Here is a 23,003-nt window from a genome sequence, read left to right as displayed (position 1 = left end):
CATTGACCATGCCTGTTTATGGTCACACCACTGCACTCATAAGAGGCTTGAGAGTTTACACTTCTGCTAACTTCATTTATGAATTGAGATATGATACATGACATGCAAATTCATTTCCTCAAAAGTTGCTGCTATCACCAGGAAGTTTATCCTTAGTGAGATAGAGGACAGTAAGAAAAATTCTACAGGAAATTAAATGTGGCACACCTCTATTCTGAGATGACATTAAAAAAAAAAAACAAAACGGCAAGTTTATTAAAATTAGTTCTCAAGGTTTTACATAATTTTATTGAAAAGAAATTATTTTCTGGGCAATGCAAATTGCAGCAGCTCATGAAGTTTTTCTACTAAGAGCCCTTTCTTTAAAGGAATCTTTACATAACATCCACACCTACTCAACACTCTCAGAACCAGACCCTCATAGTCTACAATAATTTTGAAGACAGAATACAGAAACAGTGAAAAAACATGACTGTTCAGTTAACCTAGACATATGACTTTTGAGACTAGGTTCTTTAAAGAAAGCCACAACACAGTCACTGGATGTTGCATTTTACTCAGTTTCAAAATTACATCAAAATCCTTTGAAAAGTTAATTCAGTCTTTCCAAACAGTTAGCAATGCTTTAGTGAGTTCTAGTTGAAGAAATATTCCAATTATATATTCCATAAGTCAGTACACTAAAAACTAAAGTTCAGTAAAACTGATGAAACAAGCTTAAATTTATAACTGAAGCAGTTTATATGTTGTATTAACGTATAATACGAGTAAACCTCAGTGTACTCTACACTGAAGAGTTCACAGACAAATGCAACACTTTCACATTTACGTCAAGTCATCTTAAATAAATTCAACTCAAAAACACTTTCATGGTAGCATTCCATGTGTCACAAGCAATCACTTGTACTCGAAAATATGCATGAGTGAGGATTTTTCCTTTGCCCTCAAATTTGTTACATAAAATACAAACTACTCACCTTGAACATTTTGAAGTAGAACTATACTGAGCAGCACGTGTAACTGAAGCCTAAGCCAGCTAAAATAAACCTAAATCAGGATTCTAAAAAAATCTAAAGAACGCATGTCTTCTGTTAAAAATATTACAGGAAGAGGTATCTAGCATACTTTGCAGAACTTGTTCGTATTTCAGAGAGAGCTGTGAACAGCCAGCCCTAACTAGGTCAGGGGGTGCTCTGCATTACGGGCTAAGCAGATGCTCAAGTCACAGCCACCAACTGTTATTGTGCAAGAAGTTACAGGCTGGGAAGGATGAACAATTTTAAGTTTGGTATGTACAAAACCCCCACCTTTCACTCCATTATAAACAATTTCCAAATTTATCAGGTTGTCTAAAGAAAGAGTAAATATGCTATCTCAGTACCTGTACATGTGTAGGCACTGAAGACCACTTCACAAACATTAAACTATTTTAAAGCTTAGTGTTCCTTCAGGTATTATTCAAGTCGTTAGACTTGCTGAATCTGAAGCTGCATGTAACATAATTTACCTGAAATTTAAGTAACAAGAATACTACAAGTGTCGTTATAAGGAAGTAGTTACATTAACTGCTTCCTCTAGAAGAAAAGTGCAAATGTACTAAATTATTCATTTATACATTCCTGGCTTTACCTAAGGTATGTATTAGGAATACAACATAAAATTCCTAATAATACAGTGAAAGCAAAGCCACAGATAATGGGATACACTTTCTGTTCTAGGTGAGGTTCAGAGCTCTCACAGGTAAACACTTTTCAGCACGGCAAAAATATCTCCATGTCTGTGAAACAACATTGTTCACTTGCACTATCTGGTTCTCCTGATTCACCTCTACTCCAGTAAGAAAAGTGGTAATACAGAGTTTTGATCTGCTGCTCACAGTCATTGTAGTTTCTCTGCCAACATGAATATGGTCCATGGAATGGCTTCTTCAGCTGGCAGTGGCCATGGACTTAGAGAGAAGGGAAGAAGAGTCTGGTGTGCATACCAGACAGATAAAATTGTTCGCAGAGCTGCAATGTCCAGCAGAAAAAGAGATACCACTAAGTCATTGCAACCTTCTCTAAATTTAAACAGCACTACACCCATATTTCGTGGGTTTGTGAATGAGTAATCTTCAAAAATAGAGGCATTGGTGACAGCTCCATGTAGAAGATACAGTAAAAACTGAAAATCTAATTATGGAAGGTTTATATCACATTTTACATATACCCTTCTAAAGACTTATAATTAGTGTTCAATGGTTTTACATTGTGTTATTTAATATTTTAAGGCCACTACCTTAATCTGGAATGATGACTTCTACATGAAAGCACATAGCTGGACTGACATTACATTGCATTACTTCTGTAAGAAGTTTTGGTTTTTTTTTTAATTTAACTTGACTTGTTGAGGAGTAAGATTAATCTCTAAAGGCAGATTATATCCCCAAGTATGCACAAAACACTTTCACCTCAGTATCACTATAGTACGTCCATAAATAATTCAGCACAAAAAACCCAACTAACCCCTGCCCCCAAGATATAAAACAGGTTGCTAAATAATGCCACAGCCCCTTTGCTCTGCAACACTTTCCTCCATTCTGAGTTTTCTTTGTGCACTTATGCTGCCTTCCTGTAACAAACAAGGTGGTTAATAAATTATAAGGGAAGTATTTTCTTTACATGGTGTAGCTGCATGTAGGTTTCAATGCCCACCTTTACATTTATGGAATCTTTCGATATTAAAGAGTAGCACCATTTATTTCTAACTAATAGAGCTGGCTATTCTAATAAACTTCAGATGGATTTTGGAATAGTTTTGGAATATTGCAGAAATATTACTAAACTACTCAGAATCTTTGTAACACCAATTAACTACTGTAACCTCATTATAATTATTACATGAAATCTGATGCACATTTTATCAGGAAAAATATTTAAATTGTAACAAGAGCATGAAAAGGAATTTCAAGGCATCCTTGTAACACTCTTCCATTCCCACTAAATGTAAATGTATCAACTTTCAAAATCACTATAATGACACAAGTTTACTGAACCGATTATCTGACCTAGGACTAAGGTTTATATTTTTTTGTAACCGCCAACTTAAGTCAAGTCCCCTCTTCAGAGAGCAGACCTGATGACAACACCTTAAATTGTGCAAACAAAACCAAACCATAAACTACAACATTAAATTGCAGCTGATGTAAAGTTAAGCCACATCCAGGACACCAGCAGCCACTAGCTGCCTTGAAAGCCAGTCTAATCCTTCATACAGTCCTGTACCACTTCGGGCATCACAACCCTGAATATACCAGCTACGGCCACAGCAGAGCTTGTGGAGACTCAAAAGTTCTGTGATTTCTTCCACTGGAAGAGCACCTGCCACATCCTGCAAGAGAATCAGATACAAAGACTCAATTATTCTTCTGTATTATGTTTGAAGCCATTTTATTGGCTAAGACTGAACCTACAGCTTATATAACAGCTGTTCAAAACAGTTACAAAAAGACAAACAGTTGCGCATTTGCTACTTGTTACCATAAAAAAACCCCTGGTCGTCCAATCTACTAAGTACGCTTAGCACCAACATTTACTTGACCAGCATTACACAGATGGAAAATATCTACATTTTATGCTTTCCACATTAGCACTCCCTACCCACAGCAGAGGGTTCAGAAGGTTGGAATCTGAGAGACGAGCAGAGGAAGAGAGTAAAATCAAATCACAAGTACCTGTTTATTAGCAAAGATCAAGAGCAAGGCATCCCGCAACTCCTTCTCTGTTAGTAACTTTGCAAGTTCACTGTATGCTTCACTGACCCTGTCTCTGTGACTGCTATCAACAACAAACACCACCGCTATGAAAGAAAAACAGAAACATTTTACACATATTCAAATATAAACTGCAAAATTAGCTTTCAGCTTACACAATTCCTTTTTGCTAGAATCTTTCTTTGTGAAGTTTCTCAGCAGTACACAACTTCAATTTTAAATCCAGGACAACTGAGAAATTCCTTACATACTTCTATATTTGAAACAGAAGTCTAGAATTCATCCTAAAAGGGGGAAAAATCTCTAGTTATTTTTCCTAGTCTAATATAAAGGCCATGATATTTTAACAACTTAGGTCTAAAACCAGATTTACTATGTGTGGATTAAGTATCTCAGTTTAAACCATTTCTTGATCCATTTATACTCCATTAACTCCCATATGGCTGTTTCAGTTTCCCTTAATGGGCTGTAATATTCACAGGTTCAGCCAAATCAGCACAGCTTGCTTCAACTACAGACTACACAATCCAGAAAAGATGGCCAAGGACCCAACATAGCAGCACTAGATTTTACTGTCCACTGGAGAGTAACTAAGATGCCAGAAAGACTGGAGAGTCAAGGGGGCAGAGCTAGAGGACAGAATTTAAAATCAAGGGGTTTGCAATGAAAAAAACCCCAAAAATAACCTACTGCAGTTATGTACCAGGGTAACTGCTTAGCTTTCTCTCCAACGTGCAGTTCCAAGGCAGGCATGATTCCATGCTACTTCACACAGTATGTTTTAAGAGGATAACAGAAATCTCAAAATACAATTTTTGAAGATTTGAAAAGATGAATAATTCAAAATGTTGAAGTTTGCACTTAAGGGTGAAATAAGGTACAAAGCAGAGGACATGAGCTGGTGTTTGTAATTCCTAAGTGTTCTGGTCAATTGTGAATGAACCAATCAAGAGGAGCTGCTTTGTGAACTGGAAAAAACCTATGGAGGATTTACAAAAGGACAACACAGATTTTTAAGTTGGCACTATACACATCAATGTTTTCAGACTCAATAATCTGGTCTATAATCAGATACTACACTGCAATAGCAAGTCAGAAGTTACAGAACTTAGTAGAACATTTTAAGTTGCTATCTAAAGGCTCCTAAAAGCTGAGCATTTTCAAGTGCTATTTATATTTCATACCTGGCAAGTACTGCTTCTCACTATGCAGACTTTGGGACTCTGTACCTTGTCTGATGTCAGCTAGAACCAATTTAACAGAGGTTCTAATTTTGTTTGGCTCCATGAACTGTCTGATGGATTTATGGAGAATGCACCTTTATCATGCAGTAGACACTTCGACCAACTGGATTAAAATTTATTAGCTCATGAATCTAACAGCTGTACTTTGCATTAGATGAACAACATTCTACTGTCATAAATTATTTCTATTAATAATCTTTCTGGCTTTGAAACACAAGCTAGAAGACAAAATGCATTTTAAGAGCTGTATCAGTATTACCTTGTGTATTGAGATAATAATGTTTCCACAAAGGCCTCAATTTGTGCTTTCCTCCTACATCCCAAATAGTAAACTTTAAATTCTTGTATTCTACTGTTTCAACGTTAAAACCTGGAATAAAAATATTTAAGTTTTACAGTCGTGCTCTGTATGAACATAAAATAACCAAAATCACCAGATAAACCAAACATTCAGAAAAGTCATTACATTTAAATTGTAGCTACTAACCTATTGTTGGAATTGGCTGCATGAATTCATCTTGCTTTAACTTAAACAAAATAGTTGTTTTGCCAGCTCCATCTAATCCTAAAGTAACAACCCGAATTTCCATTTTTGGTCCAATATGTACCCTGTTGTCCTGGAAGAAACAGCACACATAAAACAAAAGCAAAATTTGGAATTTCAATCTAGAAAACCCTTATGTTTAAAACATGCTTTTTGTCACCATTTCTAAAATCATTAAACAGATGGCCTCCAAAAGTACAAGAAGGCACAATCATCAATCACTTCCAGCAATAATAGAAATAAAAATATCCAGTAATCTCTGTAGTGAACCTGTAACTTCTACCTGACCTAAATGTCTTTTAGAAAGTCAGCCAGTTTCATGACAGTATGTCTGTATTTGGTAAAATTTCAAATTCTTTCATTATTTTTGGTTGAGACCATGTGAGGAATTGTTCATAGCAATTAATTAGTTCTCTGACCAGAAAATTCTTTTTTTTCCCCCCACTTTATTAATGCTTCCACCTAGAGAACTACTTCCTTGCTGGAGGTTCCATCCCTTTACCTCATCACCCTAAGCCTCCTTTGCAACAGCAACATTATTACCACTAAGCAGTAATCTGAAATAGTAGAGAAAGTAAACAAAACACCCCAAGTCTTGCTTGGAGACAAGATATGAGAATCCACTTCCCTATCTGTAGTTTGCACCAAGCTATTGTTAAGTATCAAAGCAGATGACACTGACAATGTGATCAAATGGCAAAGCATAAATTCTAAAATAAACATATAGGCTGAGATTAGTATATATTCCTAAAACATTTTAGGCACTTAGAACTGCCATCTTATGAAACATCGTGGTTTCCATCACCAGAACTACGTGGCAGTGTCTGCTCCACACAGCCTCTTATTTCCTCCTACAGAAGAAATACTACTGAGTGCAAAAACACTACAACGTCTCCTGGTAAAAGACAAACATGTCTCCAATGTGACAGGATATATCTACATCACATGATGTGAGATATCTAACTATTTATCTTTCTATACACACACAGATACACACACACAATCTATTATATATCTGGAATTAGTGTCATCATGGCAAACAACTGGATTCTCCCTTCTGTCATGGGAGAAGTAGCATACTTTCAGAATAATCAATACAATTCAATGAGCTTATGCCATCACAATCCTGGAAGACAGTAAAAATACCTTGAGAAACTGCTTCCTAAAAAAATTAAAATTAAAAATATAATTATGCAAACACCACAACGTAAAAGTCAGCAACATCATGACTGTAAGTGTAAAAGCCAGATCAAAGGCTCATCTCATCAAATATGCTGTCTGAAACTAGGCAAAGTTGGACATGCAAGTAAGAAACAGGGAAAGCACAAAGTGATAACTCTCCTAAATAACTTCCCTGTGCTTAATAGCTGCAGCTCATGGATTTCCTGAGCCAACAGTGAAGTTTCTTCAACTAGCATATCTCAATGCATTATTCACCTATGAAATTGTCTGCTTGCTGCTCAAAACCTAAATGGGCCCAGATAGTCCTTATCATAGAACTCCACAGACTACCTATTCAGTATGAAATAAATTACTTTATTTGAATCTGCAAAAGGAACTCGTGTAAGCTCAGCAGGTTCAGCACTATGATTACACAAGGCAGATGCTCCAAAACCAAAAGACTATTTGAAATTTGGAAAACATTGAGATTTAACTGCTTTTTAAAATAAATTTTGTCTAAGTTCTAGATATTTAGACCTGAAATTCAGTGACAACACTGCAAGACAACACGATTATCAGAATGGGGTATCTCATTCTGGAAAAGAAGATCTTGTGGGCAGATTTTTGACAAGCACATCAACAGTAAAGGTGCAGAGAGAGGAAAAATGCAAAGAAATATGCAAAAGGCTCTGAAGAGTCTAAAAAATGCCATGTCTCCAGCACTCTTCTCACACTCCAACTTCAGTTCTGATTTTATCCAAAATTTCTGTCAATGAATCTCCCCCATTCTACCTGAAAGGAAGAAGGAAAAGCAGCAGCTTGGATGGCTGCTCAGTTTACAGGTTTTTGCAGGAGGCAGCACCCTGGCTACGGGCAGAGCTTGCTGACAGTGAGCCAGACTGACAATCCTCTACAGCTCCACCAGAAGCACCTCAACAGCTCCCATGGCTGGAGGGCAGAGGCAGTACAACTTAAATCATCAGGGAAATTTAGGAGATGAGTGATGCTGTCAAATTTAGGCATCCTGTTGCAGTTTGCCTTCTCTAATGTTTAGAATGAAAACATGCTGTTTGTATTCCCTCAGAAGGAATCAAAATGTGTGATGGATGCCAAATTTCCACTTTTTGCACAAGCAGTACTGTCACTTCAAAAAAAAACATTGCAAGAAAAGTTGCAATTCAGAAAACAATGCATAGCATCTGCAATATGAGTCAGTAATAATGGACTATTCATGATCACAGCTAGAAACTGACATGAAAAAAGTCTCCCCTTGTCAATTGTATCAGCACCTTTAACAAAAATGTTGCTTAAAAAAAAGACGAATAAAACTCCTTTGTGTCTGTTATTTCTGGCACCTGCATAACTTGATAGCATACTTAAAAAACGGTAACCTTAGACTTCTGTTGAAGTAAAACTTGTTTTCTTAAATCTCAGTGCAGAAACTGCAGAAAAAAATTCACAGCTATGATCTTCACTTTTTTGTCCTTGACCTCTTTCAAGAAATTTGATGAGACAAAAGCTCGCTGTACAAGTTTACTTAATGGTACCCTTAAGTGGTTTCCCTCTGATAGAATACTGTCTTCTCAGATAGTCATGGTGTTGGTAAGGGTTAGCAGTTGCCCATAGTTAGACTAACATTATAATGAGAATTTATCTGTCAATTTCAGGCACTGTTTCCTTAATAGTTTTCTCTCTCTGCAGCATGCATATACACATATTTATGATGGCCAAATGATGGCTTTTCTTGTATCTAACAATCTACATCCACTGCACTCATCTGACAGAGCACAATCTTCAAATAAGGATCATGGTCCTGGGTGAGGAGCCATTTCCTTGCCACCAAGCTAAGTACATGAAGACACCCAACCAGAATTCTCCAAATCCTCCCTTCATAGCTTTGTATATGGCATTTCCCTAGTTGGGTTAGAAACAGAAAATGGCACTATGCCTGTTTTTTTGTGTCATCAGTGAAACAAAAAAAAAAACAGGTGACATTTAGTCACCTATTACTCACTTTCAAGAATGAAAAGGACTTCTCCCTCCCCTCCTTTAACCTCCACAACTTTAATTTGATATTAAAAGTTCCTCTGATCCGGTCCTGTCTGAAATGCTTTTTTACATTTTATAATGGATGCAGCCTTCAGTATATGCCAGCTCCTGAGAGAGACTTTTCCAGTAATATAATAATAATTTACAGCTTTTTATCTGAAGATTTTATTTCTCCCTGAGATCTGTTGCCAGGTCCAGATCTTTCACGTACAACAACCCTCACTGCAAATCACAAAAGTGGTCATCAGTATAACAATAATCTAAAAACCCTAATCTAAAAACACACTGTTGAGAAAGAGAACACTAAACTTTTTCAGATGTGAGGAAACAGAAAGTAAGAGACTGATGGAATAACTGTCACCTTATTTTTTCATGGCTGCTGCTGTTTTTGTGAAAAATTACACTTGCTTTAGCACCTTTGAGATTTAGAAATTAACCTTTGGAAGATTTCATAAAAATACAAACTGTTACAAGAGAAAACCAAGTCTTCTGGGTCCTCCAAGCCTATTTTAGGCCTCCTGTAACACCTTAGCTGGCTCCTATCATTCTCTTTCCGAATGCTCAGAAATTCACAATCAAAATTCTCCAAGTCAGATAAATAGCTCTGAAAGCTAAAAGCAGACACTCAAAATGCCCCTCTGACTCAGCAATCCTTTATCTGTGAAATGTGATTACTACTTCTTCATGGAATAATGAGCATCTGCAGAAGAAGTTCCTTGGCCCTACCAGCTCTGGTCTCTGCTGAATAGGAAACAGACAGGCAGAAGTGAAAATGTTGCATGAACATGGAAATTCAAATATACTGAGGTTACAAAATAAATTGTTTTGAAGAAATTTAATTTCTCAAGTCAGAAAGAACTGACACAGAATCCCTATGGAAGCATTCATTTCCTTACAGTAAATGCTTCCACAGCTACAGTTAAATTCTCATTTTCGTCTCAGCAACAATAGATCCTCTTCCTCTTTTACCCATTCAGAACCAAAAAACCCCATATGTCAAAGTATTTCTTGTTCCTCAAGTTTCAAAAATATTTATTATCCTATGAGTGAAGTATCACAAATAATAAATACCAAATAAATACACCAAATAGAATACACCATTATCAAACTTTGAATAATTTCATCTCCTTCAAAGAAACTGTTACTGAAATTATACTGAAGCAATAAACCCCAAAACTAGAAGATGTTAGAAGATGAACCATGCCTAAGCTAAGCTATCAGTGAATACAAAGCAACTGTAAAACAAATGACTGTTTAATGAACTGTAAGAAATACTTTTTTTTTTTTTAACATTATAAACTGAAAGTTGTAATAGTAGTATTGCAGTTGAAATAGGCAAGCAATTTTCAGGAAATAATCAGATATGTTCCCAAAGAAATATGTTTTCTAGAATTCACAAATGCTATCCAATCTATTTAAAAGAAAACAGCTCATGTTCAGAGTTACTGATGTGGTCAATTTCAAAAGAACATCTCTCACACTAATTAGAGCAGCACAGTGGTTTTGGTTGCTCAAATATCAGATTGCACTCATCAGGTGATAAGACGGTGTGGCTGTAACTGATACTGAGTTGCCTCAACTTGTTGCAAGAACTACAGCATCATAATGTAAATGTATTATTCCTGCTTTATTTTACATTAGATTTGGGACTTCATGAAGTGGATAGCTGTACTTCCATGAGATAAAGAATACCTTTGTAAAAGTGACAGGTATGCTAGCATCCAGCTGTACATGATCTGCAAGTTCTGTAAACTGCTGCTGCTGTTTCTGTAATGTCTCCAGCAATCTTGTAATTTCCTGTTTGGCCAACACTACTCTGCAGTCATCCTAAACAGACAAAGAAAACAAAAGCATGCCTTTCCTTCAGTAATTTACTTAAACATACCACAAATACAATATAAATATGATTGCTAGAAAGAAGGCATTTTGAATAGAAATACTCTACTTCAAGAAATTACCTTTTAAAAAATAAATCTATTTAAAATTACAATACAAATATAAGTATCTTAACAGTTCTCCTTAACACTAATAGATACTAAATAAATAGTTCCACAGCTTAAAAAAACCCCCCAAACTTTCTTTATGAGCCACCTAGGAGTAATATAAATTATAAGAAACAATAATAACACTATAACATATAAAGAATATTTATATTTTTCACATATCATTCAAACAGATGGACTAGAGCAACTATTTTGTAGCATAAAGCAACACACTTGAGAGGAAAATATTGTATCCACCCATTCAGAACATTTGTACAGTTAAAACCTGACTATGCAAGCAAATAAAAGCTCTAAAGAAATCTGGAAAAAAAAGTACAAATAACATATTCATGAAGTAGCTTCTCACACTCAGTTTACTATTTGCTACACATACTATTTACTTTTTCCTATCATTAAACTGAATGAATAAGGGATCAATAAGAAACACAGCCATTCTCTTCATACATTTAAGATGCTGAATTACCCACGCTCAGTGCTATTTTCAGAATTTTCAGTGCTACTGAAAGCGATTTAATCCTAAAACACATTTTCCTACCAGCCATCTATGACAAGTAGCTTCAAACACCTAAACTTGTAACTGGAACTGTAAAATCCTTCCAATAAATTCTGTAAGGGATTTTTTTTTCTTCAGTCTCGTCTTACCTTCCTACTAACCTCACAAATATCAGAAAATACTCCAGAAAAGTCATGCCACAGGGTTTCCAGCAAATGGAGGACTCTACACTTTTTTATTGATTATCTTTGCCTAACACTCCCTTGTAATAAATACTTAAATCTCATGCTGTATCATGATTGTTTTTATCTTATAAGTGCCAACTCTACCAACTAATCTCTTTTTTTGTATTCTAAACTTAATTTGTAGTTCCATGTATTTTGCCATACAGATCACTTGCCAACCTACCTGTTGTAAAGTCTTTTCACAGTGAAGGCAAGCTGTTGAAACCTGTGACAGGAGAATAGTCATGTCTTCTTGCTGCTGCCTAAGCCAAATCAACTTCTCTCTCACATGAGCATCAACAACACTGAGAGCCATTTCCTCCTGACGACAAAGGGTTTCGTGAAGATCAGAAAAATAGGCTCGGACACAGGAGCGAGCATTCTCTGCAGTTCCTGGTACCTAGAGTGTTGCAGCAAGGAGACCCAAGAGATGAAGGACACCAGTTGATTCCAGAAGCAAATTTTAAATTCTATTCCAGATTCTAATTTATTTTCTAATCTGCTTAGCTACATCACAGTTCAAGTCCCAGTCAGGGCTGATAAGACTTTCTGTATAATACCAAAACACTTCTAGAAGTTATTCCTATAATCAAGTAGCTCATTTGCACGTAGAGATTATCAAATATTATCAAATATTATACCTTATTAAAAATTATCAGGGAAAAAGCCTCAACAGTATAATACCACCTGAGAACATACACAGTCTGTACATGAGCAGTTATACAACTTTTCTGACTGCCTCCATATTTTCATGTAGCCTAAAAACATTGTAACATACAAATTCCCACCCATCTGCGGACCTAAGCCTCAATACTGACTTGCTAGATAAAAGACCTTGAAGTCTAATCCTAAAAAATCTATGCATAGTTTTCAAAGGAAGTCCTCATCCTGGTTACTACAGAAGAGTCAACAATCTGTGCATGTGGGGGAAATAAAAATTTTTAAAAAGCATACATGTTCAGTATGGGCTATTCCGACTCCATCTTCAACTATTTGTTCTCCTCCTTCTATATGCTGAACAATTCCAACTAATTTCCTGGAATAATCTGAGATTTCTTCTGTGAAAGTTCTTATACAGTGAGCCATGTCTAAAATGGATGCACGAATCTGGTTCGCTTCTGGTTCCAAGACAGAATGCTATTAATTAAAAGCAACATATTAAACATCAATCATAATGATCTTTCTTATTAGTATTTTCTATTTTACTACATAGTTAATACACGTGTGCAAGGATATGGGCATATATTTACACATACACATAGTAAAGCCAAATAAGAACTTAAAACCATTTTGCAATTTAAAAATACAGTCAGGAATTACAGACTATGCTGAAACTAACTCATACATCTAATAATTACACAGGCAAACAAAAACTTGCCTGTTAATCATAATTTATCATAAAAAGGATAGTTACATTGCACCAGTGATGTGATGTGCATGTAGTGTCTGCACTATGAAAACAGCTTTTAAAACTGGTGGGTCAATGTTATGAAAAGCTCAGAAAAGCAACAGATAAAGGGACTGTCTTTCTTCATATATATATATATACACATTAGTAAGTTATTGAGTTCTTAGAATTTTTTTCTTTATTTTACCATGGCAACTATCTGACATGAAGGGAAAATTAAAGAATGGCATGAACACGTCAAGAATCTATCCTCCTTTCTTGACAACTTTTTGCACATTAATTGGGTAAATAATTATGCAAGCCACCCCATGGGGCAACCAGAAATTAATTTCTAGCAGTACCTTGTGACCTTGATGCTTCCCATATTCCTTGCAGACACAACACATGAGAGGACTGGCCTGACAGCCCTCCTCCAAACAAACAAACTCAATGGCATGCACTTGGTGCTGGGAGCACATGGTCTTCTCGTGAGGCTTATCAGCAAGGGGCACACGCCTGTGCTTTGCCAGAGTCTTGGTGGAATGGGTGAGCTGGGAACAGTCTGCACACAGGTGAGTGGCACACACAGTGCAGTACACGGACGCAACGTGGGCCTCGTCTTCATCGCAGCGAATGATGCTCTAACAACGGAAAACAGGCAGAACTAAAGTAGGTAAACACTGAACCCCAGTAACAGAGGAAAAATCAGAAGACTTGTCAACAATATAAGCTTTCTCTAAAAGTTACACATTAATAAATGCTTGGGCTACTTTTGAAACTTGATTACAAGTTTGCGATAAACTTTTTGAAAACAAAAGTTTAAAGTGTTCAGTGATTTTATAAATCCAAGCCTCAGGGCAAGTTGTAAAGGCTTGGAGGAGGAAATTAATCTGGCCCTAGGAACTTCCTCCAAAGCAGTTATTACAGAACAGAGAATTAGTTACAGAAAAACAAAACAGCAACTGTCAAATAAGCACTTAGTAAAGTCATCTACATCTAGAATGGTGCTGCAAAATGTGTTGTACACCAGCTATTAATACTACAGCTTGATAAAATGATAAAAGCAGCTAGTTTTGGTAATGAAGTACTATATGATGTAATAAAATTACTATAAAAGGCAACTATTGACAAGATTAGCTGAAGTCTTTAGGAAGAATTCCTAAGGAGTTTTAGAAAACCGTGCTTATATGACTAAAACTAAAATATCAAAATGAGTAACCTTTTCTAAAAATCCTAAAGGCATAAAAAGAGGGGGGAAATAGTATGCATGTTTATTAATACCAGTTTATTTTCTGCTTTATTCGAGTACAAATGAGCATTTAATGATGAACAATTAATTGAAGCATTAATACTATATACTGAAAGAAAAGACAGTATTATTGGTGAAATTACATTTGGCAAAGAACTGATTTTCAATCTTTTTTCTATTTAGAAATAACTTCTAGGAAATTAACTTTTTGGGTTTTGTTTTTTTTTGTTTCAAAGTCAGTACCTCTCCAGACAGACCAATGCCTTCTTCAGCTGTCCCATACTGCCCAGCAGGTCCATTCTGCAACCGTTCCAAGAGCTCCAACAAAGCAAAGTTCTTTTTCAATCCCCAGACACCAGAATCTCCTATTTTTGATGAAGAGTTAAACAAAGCGGAGGAGAGGAAGAAAAATCTCAAGCACGTGTAATTTTGAGAAATTCCACAAAACTACAGTTGAGATTCAGACATATATTAAGAGCACATCAACTACATTAGTATCAACAAAGTGAGATACAACCAGCACTTTTTCTGCAATCTCATTCCATCTTCTTCCTTCCTTTGATCATTGAGCTATTTAATGTTTATGCAGGTTTTCCTTACTTAAAAAATGCCAAGATTATTAAAAATTTAGAGAAACTTAGTAAAAATACTCGTAAAATAATCTGCAATATCTAACAACTAAAGGATATAAGGAACACACAAACACTGTGTATCATAAAAATTATTCTTTTCAGAGGTATACTGAGCATTTCTACTGTCCTAACAGAAGCCATCAGGAATTCCCTACTGAGAAACCTTATTCCATTTCCATTGTATCACAAGATGCAATACCAATTGCAGATCTCATGCCAGCAAAATCTAAGAGTTAAAACAACATCCAGAAAGAAAACCCAGGGCAGTACACTATTTGACAAAATGGAAGACCACTCATACTCCCTGGAGGAATGCAGAAGTCCATGTCTACTCCTGTACGATCCTGATTTTGTAGAAGTTAACATGAAGCAATGAGATGAGAAGCAAAATCTGAACTGTATCCCAACAACTGCTACTAAAAGGTAACTATAAAGTCCACAGAGCACTGGAGAATCTTAGTGGTTGTTTCTTCAAGGAATTGTCATCCCTTGATGTTTTTCCAGTGTAACTGTCATAAATTTAATTACATTTTCTCTGTTGCAAGGAAAAGGCAGCTGAAGAGATCAAGCATGCAGACAAAACTTCTGCATTTCAGTTTGTGCACATGACACACCAGCTATCCACAAGAACTCATGGAAACAATATTCCCCAATGTTTCCCCAGAGAGCCCAGACTACTTGAATTGTCCAGTTGTTCCACGTTGTTTCGTAACTCCTAAATTATGCTGCCCTGTGGGAGTCTGGTAGGAGTATGTGCCCTTCATCCTTCTGGAACTCGGTGTTATCTCAGGGATCTTTTACAGACATTAAGTTTTACTTCTTCAGTATGGAGGTTTATCAAATACTCCATAGACTTTGATTTATCATTAGAGTGAAAGTGAGGTTCTAAATGACCAGACAGACAACAACTACACAGTTATGAGAAATATCCAGTTGTTAACCACACTGGATACCTCATTGCTTTACATAGCTCCCAGTTTAACTTCATGAAACTTTCTTCCCTAGTCCATTTCCTCACAGTTTAAAATATAGACCCCTAGTACTCTATTTTGAATTTGGCCACTGAGAATTATGTGCCTCACAGATTAAAAGCAATAAATGGATGATACAGTTTTCCTATAGCTATAAAAAGGAGGATTTTAAACTATTTTATCCTCCAACATTCTCAGTGGGTGTAAAACAACACTGATAATCTGTTTAAAAAAATATGCTTATCAGTAAAGACCATGGATTTGTTGCTTCCAGAAATGGACCTATGAAAGCACTGGTTAGTCATTTTGAAGTGAGATATAAAGCAAGGTGCTTTAAAGAGTCAGTGCTTTTAAAGTCAGTGATTTCTGCAGTTATCAGTTCCATGGTGGAAGCCTTCTCTGCTACAGAGAGGCATGGCATTCCTGACACCCAATTTAAGATCAGCGCACTCCACCAAAATGAGCTGCAAACAAACAAACAAAAAAACTATTCTTTTATTTATCACATCTTGAAGGAGTTTACATAAGGCATGTTTTGTCCCTCCAAAACTACACTAAGCCTGGGCAAAGCCATCTGCTTTGATACATTCTGACCTCAGAGCTTAGTAATCTTTTAGCTGGAGCACTCCTAGCAAGATCATTGTTTTTGTCATAACACAGAACAAGGAAGAGCCACCTCTTATTACAAGCTAAAGAAACACAGAGCACTGTATCTACTTTTACAATTTAATTTACAACAAAACACTTTGTAAACAGTGTCTGGATTAGCTAAATATATATCTAGACAGACTATCACTGAGAAAACAAAGCACTGAAAAGTGGCTACTTGGTTCCCTTCTAGGGCTTAGCACTTTCCCACAGCAAACTAACTGTGCACAACCTTCAGCTTCTACAGCCTACAAAATAGTCACATTATCAACACACCAATATAATGACTGTTGATACTAACACGGACCTTCTATTTTCAGATTAGCCACTAATCCAGATAGCCATTAATAGCCCAGTATAAATGGATGTACATGTACCAAAAGGATAAACTTACTTAAGTAAGATTATAGCTCCTAGTCTTTAAGCAAACACTGTCTTAGCCTTTAGGCAAACACTGGGTAAGGCTGAGAGAGGAACAAGCTATTCAATCATTACAGAATTTCTTACAAAAGTCTTTTCTTTCACAGGTTTTACTGTTTATTAAAAAAACCCTAGACACTGAGAAGCACTCTTCTCAGTTTACAACGCTGTATGTGGTTTTAATGATGTTAGTTCTGTTCCATGTCTAACAGTGAAGAGAAAGTCAAAACAGAACTAATTTACTGAATTGTAACCAAGAAGATCAGAAAAGACAAGTCTGTAGCTATTCTGTATTTCTCTTTTGGTTCATAACTCTTAAGAGGTCTTGAAAAACAAAGATACGTGGCTCCTACATTCTTTCTATTATGTATCATGAGACTTGATAATACAAGTCCTAGCAATTCTCTAACATGCCCAACTTGGTCACAGCTAAAAAACAAGCAAAGCTTACATGCTAACTTTTAATCTACTAAAAGAGAATTTATAACCAGCAAGCATCCTATAAAAGACAGGATCACAGAATAATCTTCAGCTGGAAGGGACCCATAAGGATCACTGAGTCCAACTCCTGGCCCTGCACAGGCCATTCCCAATGACCACACTCTTTGCCTGAGACCATTCTCCAAACGCTTTTTGTACCCTGCAGACTTTGTGCTTGACCACTTCTCTGTTCCAGTGCCCAACCAGCCTTGGGGTGAAGAACCTTTTCCTGATACCCAACTAAACCCCCCAACACAACTTCAGGCCATTTTCTTGGGTGCTGTCACTGCTCACCAGAGACAAGAGATCAGTGTCTGCCCCTCCTCTTCCCCTCCTGAGGAAGCTGTGACTGCAATGGGGACTCCCCTCAGTCCCCTCCAGGCTGAACAGACCAAGTGACCTCAGCTGCTCCTCATTCACTTCCTCTCAAGGCCCTTCAGCATCTTCCTGCCCTCCCCTGGACACTCTCTAGGTCTGTCCCTGTTACACTGTGGCATCCAGAACTGTCCCCAGCACTGGAGGTGAGGCCACCCCAGAGCAGAGCAGGGCAGGACAATCCCCTCCCTTGACTGGCTGGAGATTCTGTCCCTGATGTCCCCAGGACACGGGTGGCCCTCCTGGCTGCCAGGGCACTGCTGACTCATCTTGCCACCAGCCAGGACCCCCAGGTCCTTTCCCTGGCCCTGCTCTCCAGCCTGTCATTCCCAGTCTGTCTGTACATCCAGGGCTCTCCATCCCAGGTGCAGAACCTGCACTTTCCCTCCCTCTGGAACTTTCTATGGTTGGTGATTGCCCAGCCCCCTCTGCAGGGCCTGGAGGCCCAGAAGGAGTCAACAGCTCCTCCCAGTTTTGTATCTGTGAACTTCCTATCCCTCCCTGTCCTGCACCCAACCACTCAGAAGATGTTGAGCACAGAGCCCGAGGTGGAGCCCTGAGGAACCCCCCAGTGACAGGTCCCCACTCTGGTGTCACCCCACTCACTGTCCCCCTTTGTGCCTGACCCATGACCCAGCTGCTCTCCCATCACATGGTGTGTTTATCCAGCTGAGTGCTGGACATTCTGTCCAGCAGGACACCCTGAGAGACAGTAACAAAACTTTACTGAAATCCAAAAAGATCACATCAACTGTCTTCCCCTGATCAGCTAGGTGGATTACCTTGTCATGAGCACACATTCTCAATAAAAAAGTCATGTTTCATTTCACTGGTATCTATCATAAGGTTTACATTATTTGCAAAAATGGGACTTTGCTCCTTTTAACTCTAAATCTACCTACAAAATTTTAAGGTACTTGACCCACACATTTTCAACACAACTGACCAAGTGTTCATTTCACATTTAAAATCATTAAAAGATGAGTTGTGTAAATACATCCATTTACTCTCTTGGACTTCACCTCAAATTCTGCTTTGATCACAAATGTAAGAGAGTCTAGTGATTTCATCCTTGTGCCTACAAAGAATGTTTGTGCCCATTACAAAAGTCATTATGCATTCTGACTGTCATCTCAAAAGAAGAACAAGACACGAATAGCAGGAAATGTGTCAGCCAGGAATGAGATAGTGACAGAGTGAAGATATTAAGACTGACTGCAGCTAACAACATACATGTCAATTCAAAACCATGAAGCTTGACTGCAAAAATATTATAAATAAAGAAAGGGATAAAGGAGAAACTTTTGTCTAAATGTCTAAACAGTTTTGAGAGAATGTTTAACTGCATTTTCTTGCACAGTATTTTTAAGTTTCATCTTGGCACTCAAACACTAGCAAAGGCATGTGTAAATATAAGCAACACCAACCAGATGGATTCCCTGAAGGATGCCATCACCTGCACATCTCTGTGAAGAAATTTTAATGACAGAAAGTAAGTTCGGCTCTGTAGTAATGGTAGATAAGAGAGAAACTCCAAACCTGTAACAAGCATATTTTTCCTAAAAATACCCTGGTCCGTGTATTAATTAAATCCCCAGAGCCCAACAGAAACAACAACACCAGGAATTCAACACAGGAACAGAGAAAACAGTTTGCAAGAAATTATTTGTCTTTTCTCCCAAATCAACATACTTCAAGGAAATCTTTGAGAGGAGCCTCTTTTTCTACAGACACCATTTATTAGATTTTCCCCCATATAAACTCTCTGAATCAACAATCTCCAAAATACATGATTTCAAAAATCTTGAAAATCAAACAGACTTTTCCCTCGCATTTTTTGTTAAAAAAAAAAGTTAATCCAATTGAAGACAACAATTCATATACCTTCAGCGTGTATATAATAATTTAAAATTTTCCATTAGAATATTAATCACAGGCAACTTCGTTAAAGAATTCTTAAAAAACCCAACAAAATCAATGTTTTGTCTGTTCTGCAATGCAGAATGGTTTGGGCAAGCTTTAGTCCTATTCGTTCATTACAAACAAATTACATTTCTCTTGTAACAGGATTCTATGAACTATTAGAAAATTTTGCTAAGCATGTAAACAACATTTCAATGTTCAGTTGCAGAACACATATTTCCAAAAATCCTGATTCACAAAGTACTTCCAACCCTGCCTTCACATGCAGCTATATATAGAAAGAAGAGACAGCACCATACACTTAAATCAAGAGTTCAGTTCTAAAAAAATACAGCTGCATCTACCCATGTACAGATCCCCCAGTAATTATTTCAAAAAGTTCCCAAGATTATTTAGGAAAACTTGGATTAATATTGTATTAAATGATTTAGCAATAACAGCAAACGAAAAAAAGGAACTATAGGTTAATTTAGGCCGACTAAAAGTCTCCACAAAATCCATAGTTACTGATTAAGAAACTGTTCACCACAGGCAGCTTTATGTCCTAATTTTACAGCTTTTCTTTCAATAGAATTTTCTCTTGGCAGTGGTCCTATAATCAAGATTTAGATACTAAACAGCACTCTGAGACTAGAGAGCATTATTTCATTAAATCCATTAAATGGTGGAATGGCAACAGGGTGAACATGGAATGCACTTCCTCATATCCTCAAACGGGGGGAGGGAAAGTATGAAAAGTTCCCCTGGGCCCTGAGTTCTCCCTCCCCACTCCTAGGCTCTAGAACAAATCAGACAAGTGCAGTAAATTTAACCAACAGCAGCAACTACGAGGTGATTAGAGCAAGGCAGCAAACATACAGATGTCTCAAAGAGGGGCTAGGATGAGCTGCACTCCACAAAACATCCTGGTTTTATATCCTGGAACCAGTAATATGCCTCAAGGCTGTTGGATACGGAAAGACTAAAACTGCCTATGACCTCCCCCTGCCTCAGATCACCAGGCAGAGCTTTTATTCACAGAATTATTTTTATTTTTAAGCTGTTTTGCTAAGATTTTCTGCTCATTACTTGCAATGAGCAACTGTTGATCACAGTGCATCCTTCTTTCCAGTGGTAGGTAGCAGGATGCAACTCTATTTGCCTTGATAAATAAGGATCCTGAAGCTTTTAATCCTTCTTCCTAACTGTAGGGGTCTTGGAGGTTTAATAACATTTCACTGCAGTTCATCAAAAGCTCCTCAGAAAGATGAAAAAACAATCTGCAAATGCTTTTGTTAAGCTTCCTTTTCATCAAACATGAAACACACTGAAAAAATATGATAAGATCCTTTCAGATGCTTGGGAAAAATTGCCTAATAAAAAATAAGAAGCAACAAGCTCCCCATCACAATAAAAAAAACAGTGGTCTTGGACAAAAACATTTCATAACAACAGGACTGAGTGTTGTGCTCTAACACCCTCCCTCTAAAAGCACAGCTTAAGAAATCTTGTGCAGCTGTACAGTCATTGATAAGAAGTCAAACAAACCATTACTCTTTTAACCACTCTACTAGATTGGCAACCATTCATGATTCTCATACTTCAACATCTTCCTCTGCCCAGAAAACAAACTCCTCTTTCATAGGAGACTGATACTTCTTTTCCTGATTTCTATCTTCACAAAAACATCCTGCAGAGTGCTTTAATATTCCTAGCAGATTCCTGTACAGCAAAGTCAAGTGAATTTGATACTTAAATCATTTCTTTTATGGTTTACCAGATTAGAGATGTCCTTTTCTACAGGTTCTCCTTTCAACAGGTTTATTTTTCCTCCCGTGCTATTCAAAACTGCTGGAGCCAGTTCTCTTAAAAAGTTCTTTTTGTTACAGCTTCATCTGATAACTTGTCTTCTCTATATAATCCCATGTTGACTAGGTAATTCTTATTCATGTATATTTCATCTTTTGCCTAAAATAAACTTCCATTGTAAAAAAAAAAAAAAAAAAAAAAAGCTTTATCTTATCTTTTAAATGCCATGTGCAGACACTCTTAGAGTAGGGGAATCCTGTTAATAGCCTGCCACTACCAATTATTGCATGCACAGAAGTCACTAACATTGTAAAATCCACGTTTGTTAACATTGATCCTTCCCTCTACATCACTTCATCATGAATTCAGACAAATCTGTTGGTCAAAAAAGTTACCTACTCAAATTGCATGGGTTTAGTGTTTAGGACAATAGGAAACAACAAACTCATTCAGGAACCCTCACAGAGAGAGATTAAACAGAGTAATCCCTTTGTAAACAGAGGGGTACAAGAAGATGTCCAGGTATAAAGTGTGTAAGCCCAAATTCAAGAACATAAAGGCAAAATCTTTATTTTCTTTTTCTTACTGCACATCCATTACTTGGAAACACTAAGTGTAGCAATCTATGCCAAGCGTTATCTTCTAGATATCCTTAACCGACAGGTTTCCAGAATGTTAAACTTCTATTTTCTTACCCAGTTCAGTGACTTGTCGGTCGAAAGGACAACGCACGGCTCTGCCGTGGAGGGGCAGCCGGGTAAGGCAGTCATGGCAGACAGTGTGGCCACACAACAGCAGCCGGGGAACTTTGTCCCCTTGCAAAGAAAATACATCTTCACAGACCCCGCACTCAAGAACCTGTAAGTGAAAAAAGACCGTGTTTGGTTTTGAGCCTATTAAAAAGCAAAACTCCACGTATGCGACCACAGCACATAAGCTGAGTCAGTAGTTTTGCCTTATGCACTCAACTAAAGATCGTACTATCGATTTTGTGAAAGTAAATAAATAATTAGACACAAATAGTACATTTTAACTTCCCAGCATCCTGCCTGACCACCCCTAGTTGTTATGCACTTCATTTAACACAGTGCCACAAGACAAGCCTGCTGGTCAAGAAGCATAATCAGCAGAAACATCCTCGCAGGAGAAGGAAAAGACCAGCAAGACCCTGCCCGGGCAGAGTGTTGGGCGGTGGAGTTTCCCCCCTGAGCAGCTGATGCTCATAAAGAGGTCACTCAGTCACACCAAGGGAGCACTCAGCAAGCTGCAAACGCAGCACTGAGATAGTGTGAGAAAAAAACAGCTACGGGCCGGAATATCTCAGGCTATAAATGAAAAGCTAAACTGATGGTTTTATAGAAAGAAAAAAAACCCAAAACCAGTCGCTAAGCCCGGCACCCCAGGGGACAGACACATCCCGTACCACAGGCCTCCCGCGCCCCGTTCCCGTCCGGCACCGCCCGCCCCGCCGCGGGAGCTGGGCCGAGCCGCCGCCTCACCTTCACCGCGGCGCCCGCCGGGCCGCGACCACCCCCGCCGGGCCCGCGGCCGCCCTCCGGGCCGGCCTTGTTTACAGCCAGCGCCGCCATCTCGGGGAGGGCGGAGCGGAGCGGCCCCGCAGGAAGGAGCGAGAGCCGCCACCGCCTCCGCCACCACCCCGC

At 37.9% G+C, this 23,003-nt stretch overlaps 1 protein-coding gene across 1 annotated transcript; it reads right to left on the bottom strand.

Moving 5' to 3' along the window:
- Positions 1-148: 148 nt before the first annotated feature.
- On the bottom strand, positions 149-22,931 carry TRIM23 (tripartite motif containing 23; the record flags this gene model as incomplete). Its single annotated transcript, XM_083883078.1, has 11 exons — positions 149-3,369; positions 3,713-3,837; positions 5,255-5,365; positions 5,483-5,612; positions 10,442-10,576; positions 11,654-11,869; positions 12,424-12,606; positions 13,219-13,497; positions 14,349-14,470; positions 22,038-22,200; positions 22,842-22,931. The coding sequence occupies 11 exons, from the start codon at positions 22,929-22,931 to the stop codon at positions 3,190-3,192; spliced, it is 1,734 nt and encodes a 577-aa protein (XP_083739204.1). The 3' UTR covers positions 149-3,189.
- Between the last annotated feature and the right edge of the window lie 72 nt (positions 22,932-23,003).

The sequence above is a fragment of the Zosterops lateralis genome, assembly GCF_965231275.1.
Source record: "Zosterops lateralis genome assembly, chromosome: Z".
Lineage (NCBI taxonomy): Eukaryota > Metazoa > Chordata > Aves > Passeriformes > Zosteropidae > Zosterops > Zosterops lateralis.
This window is presented reverse-complemented; position numbering and strand designations above follow the sequence as displayed.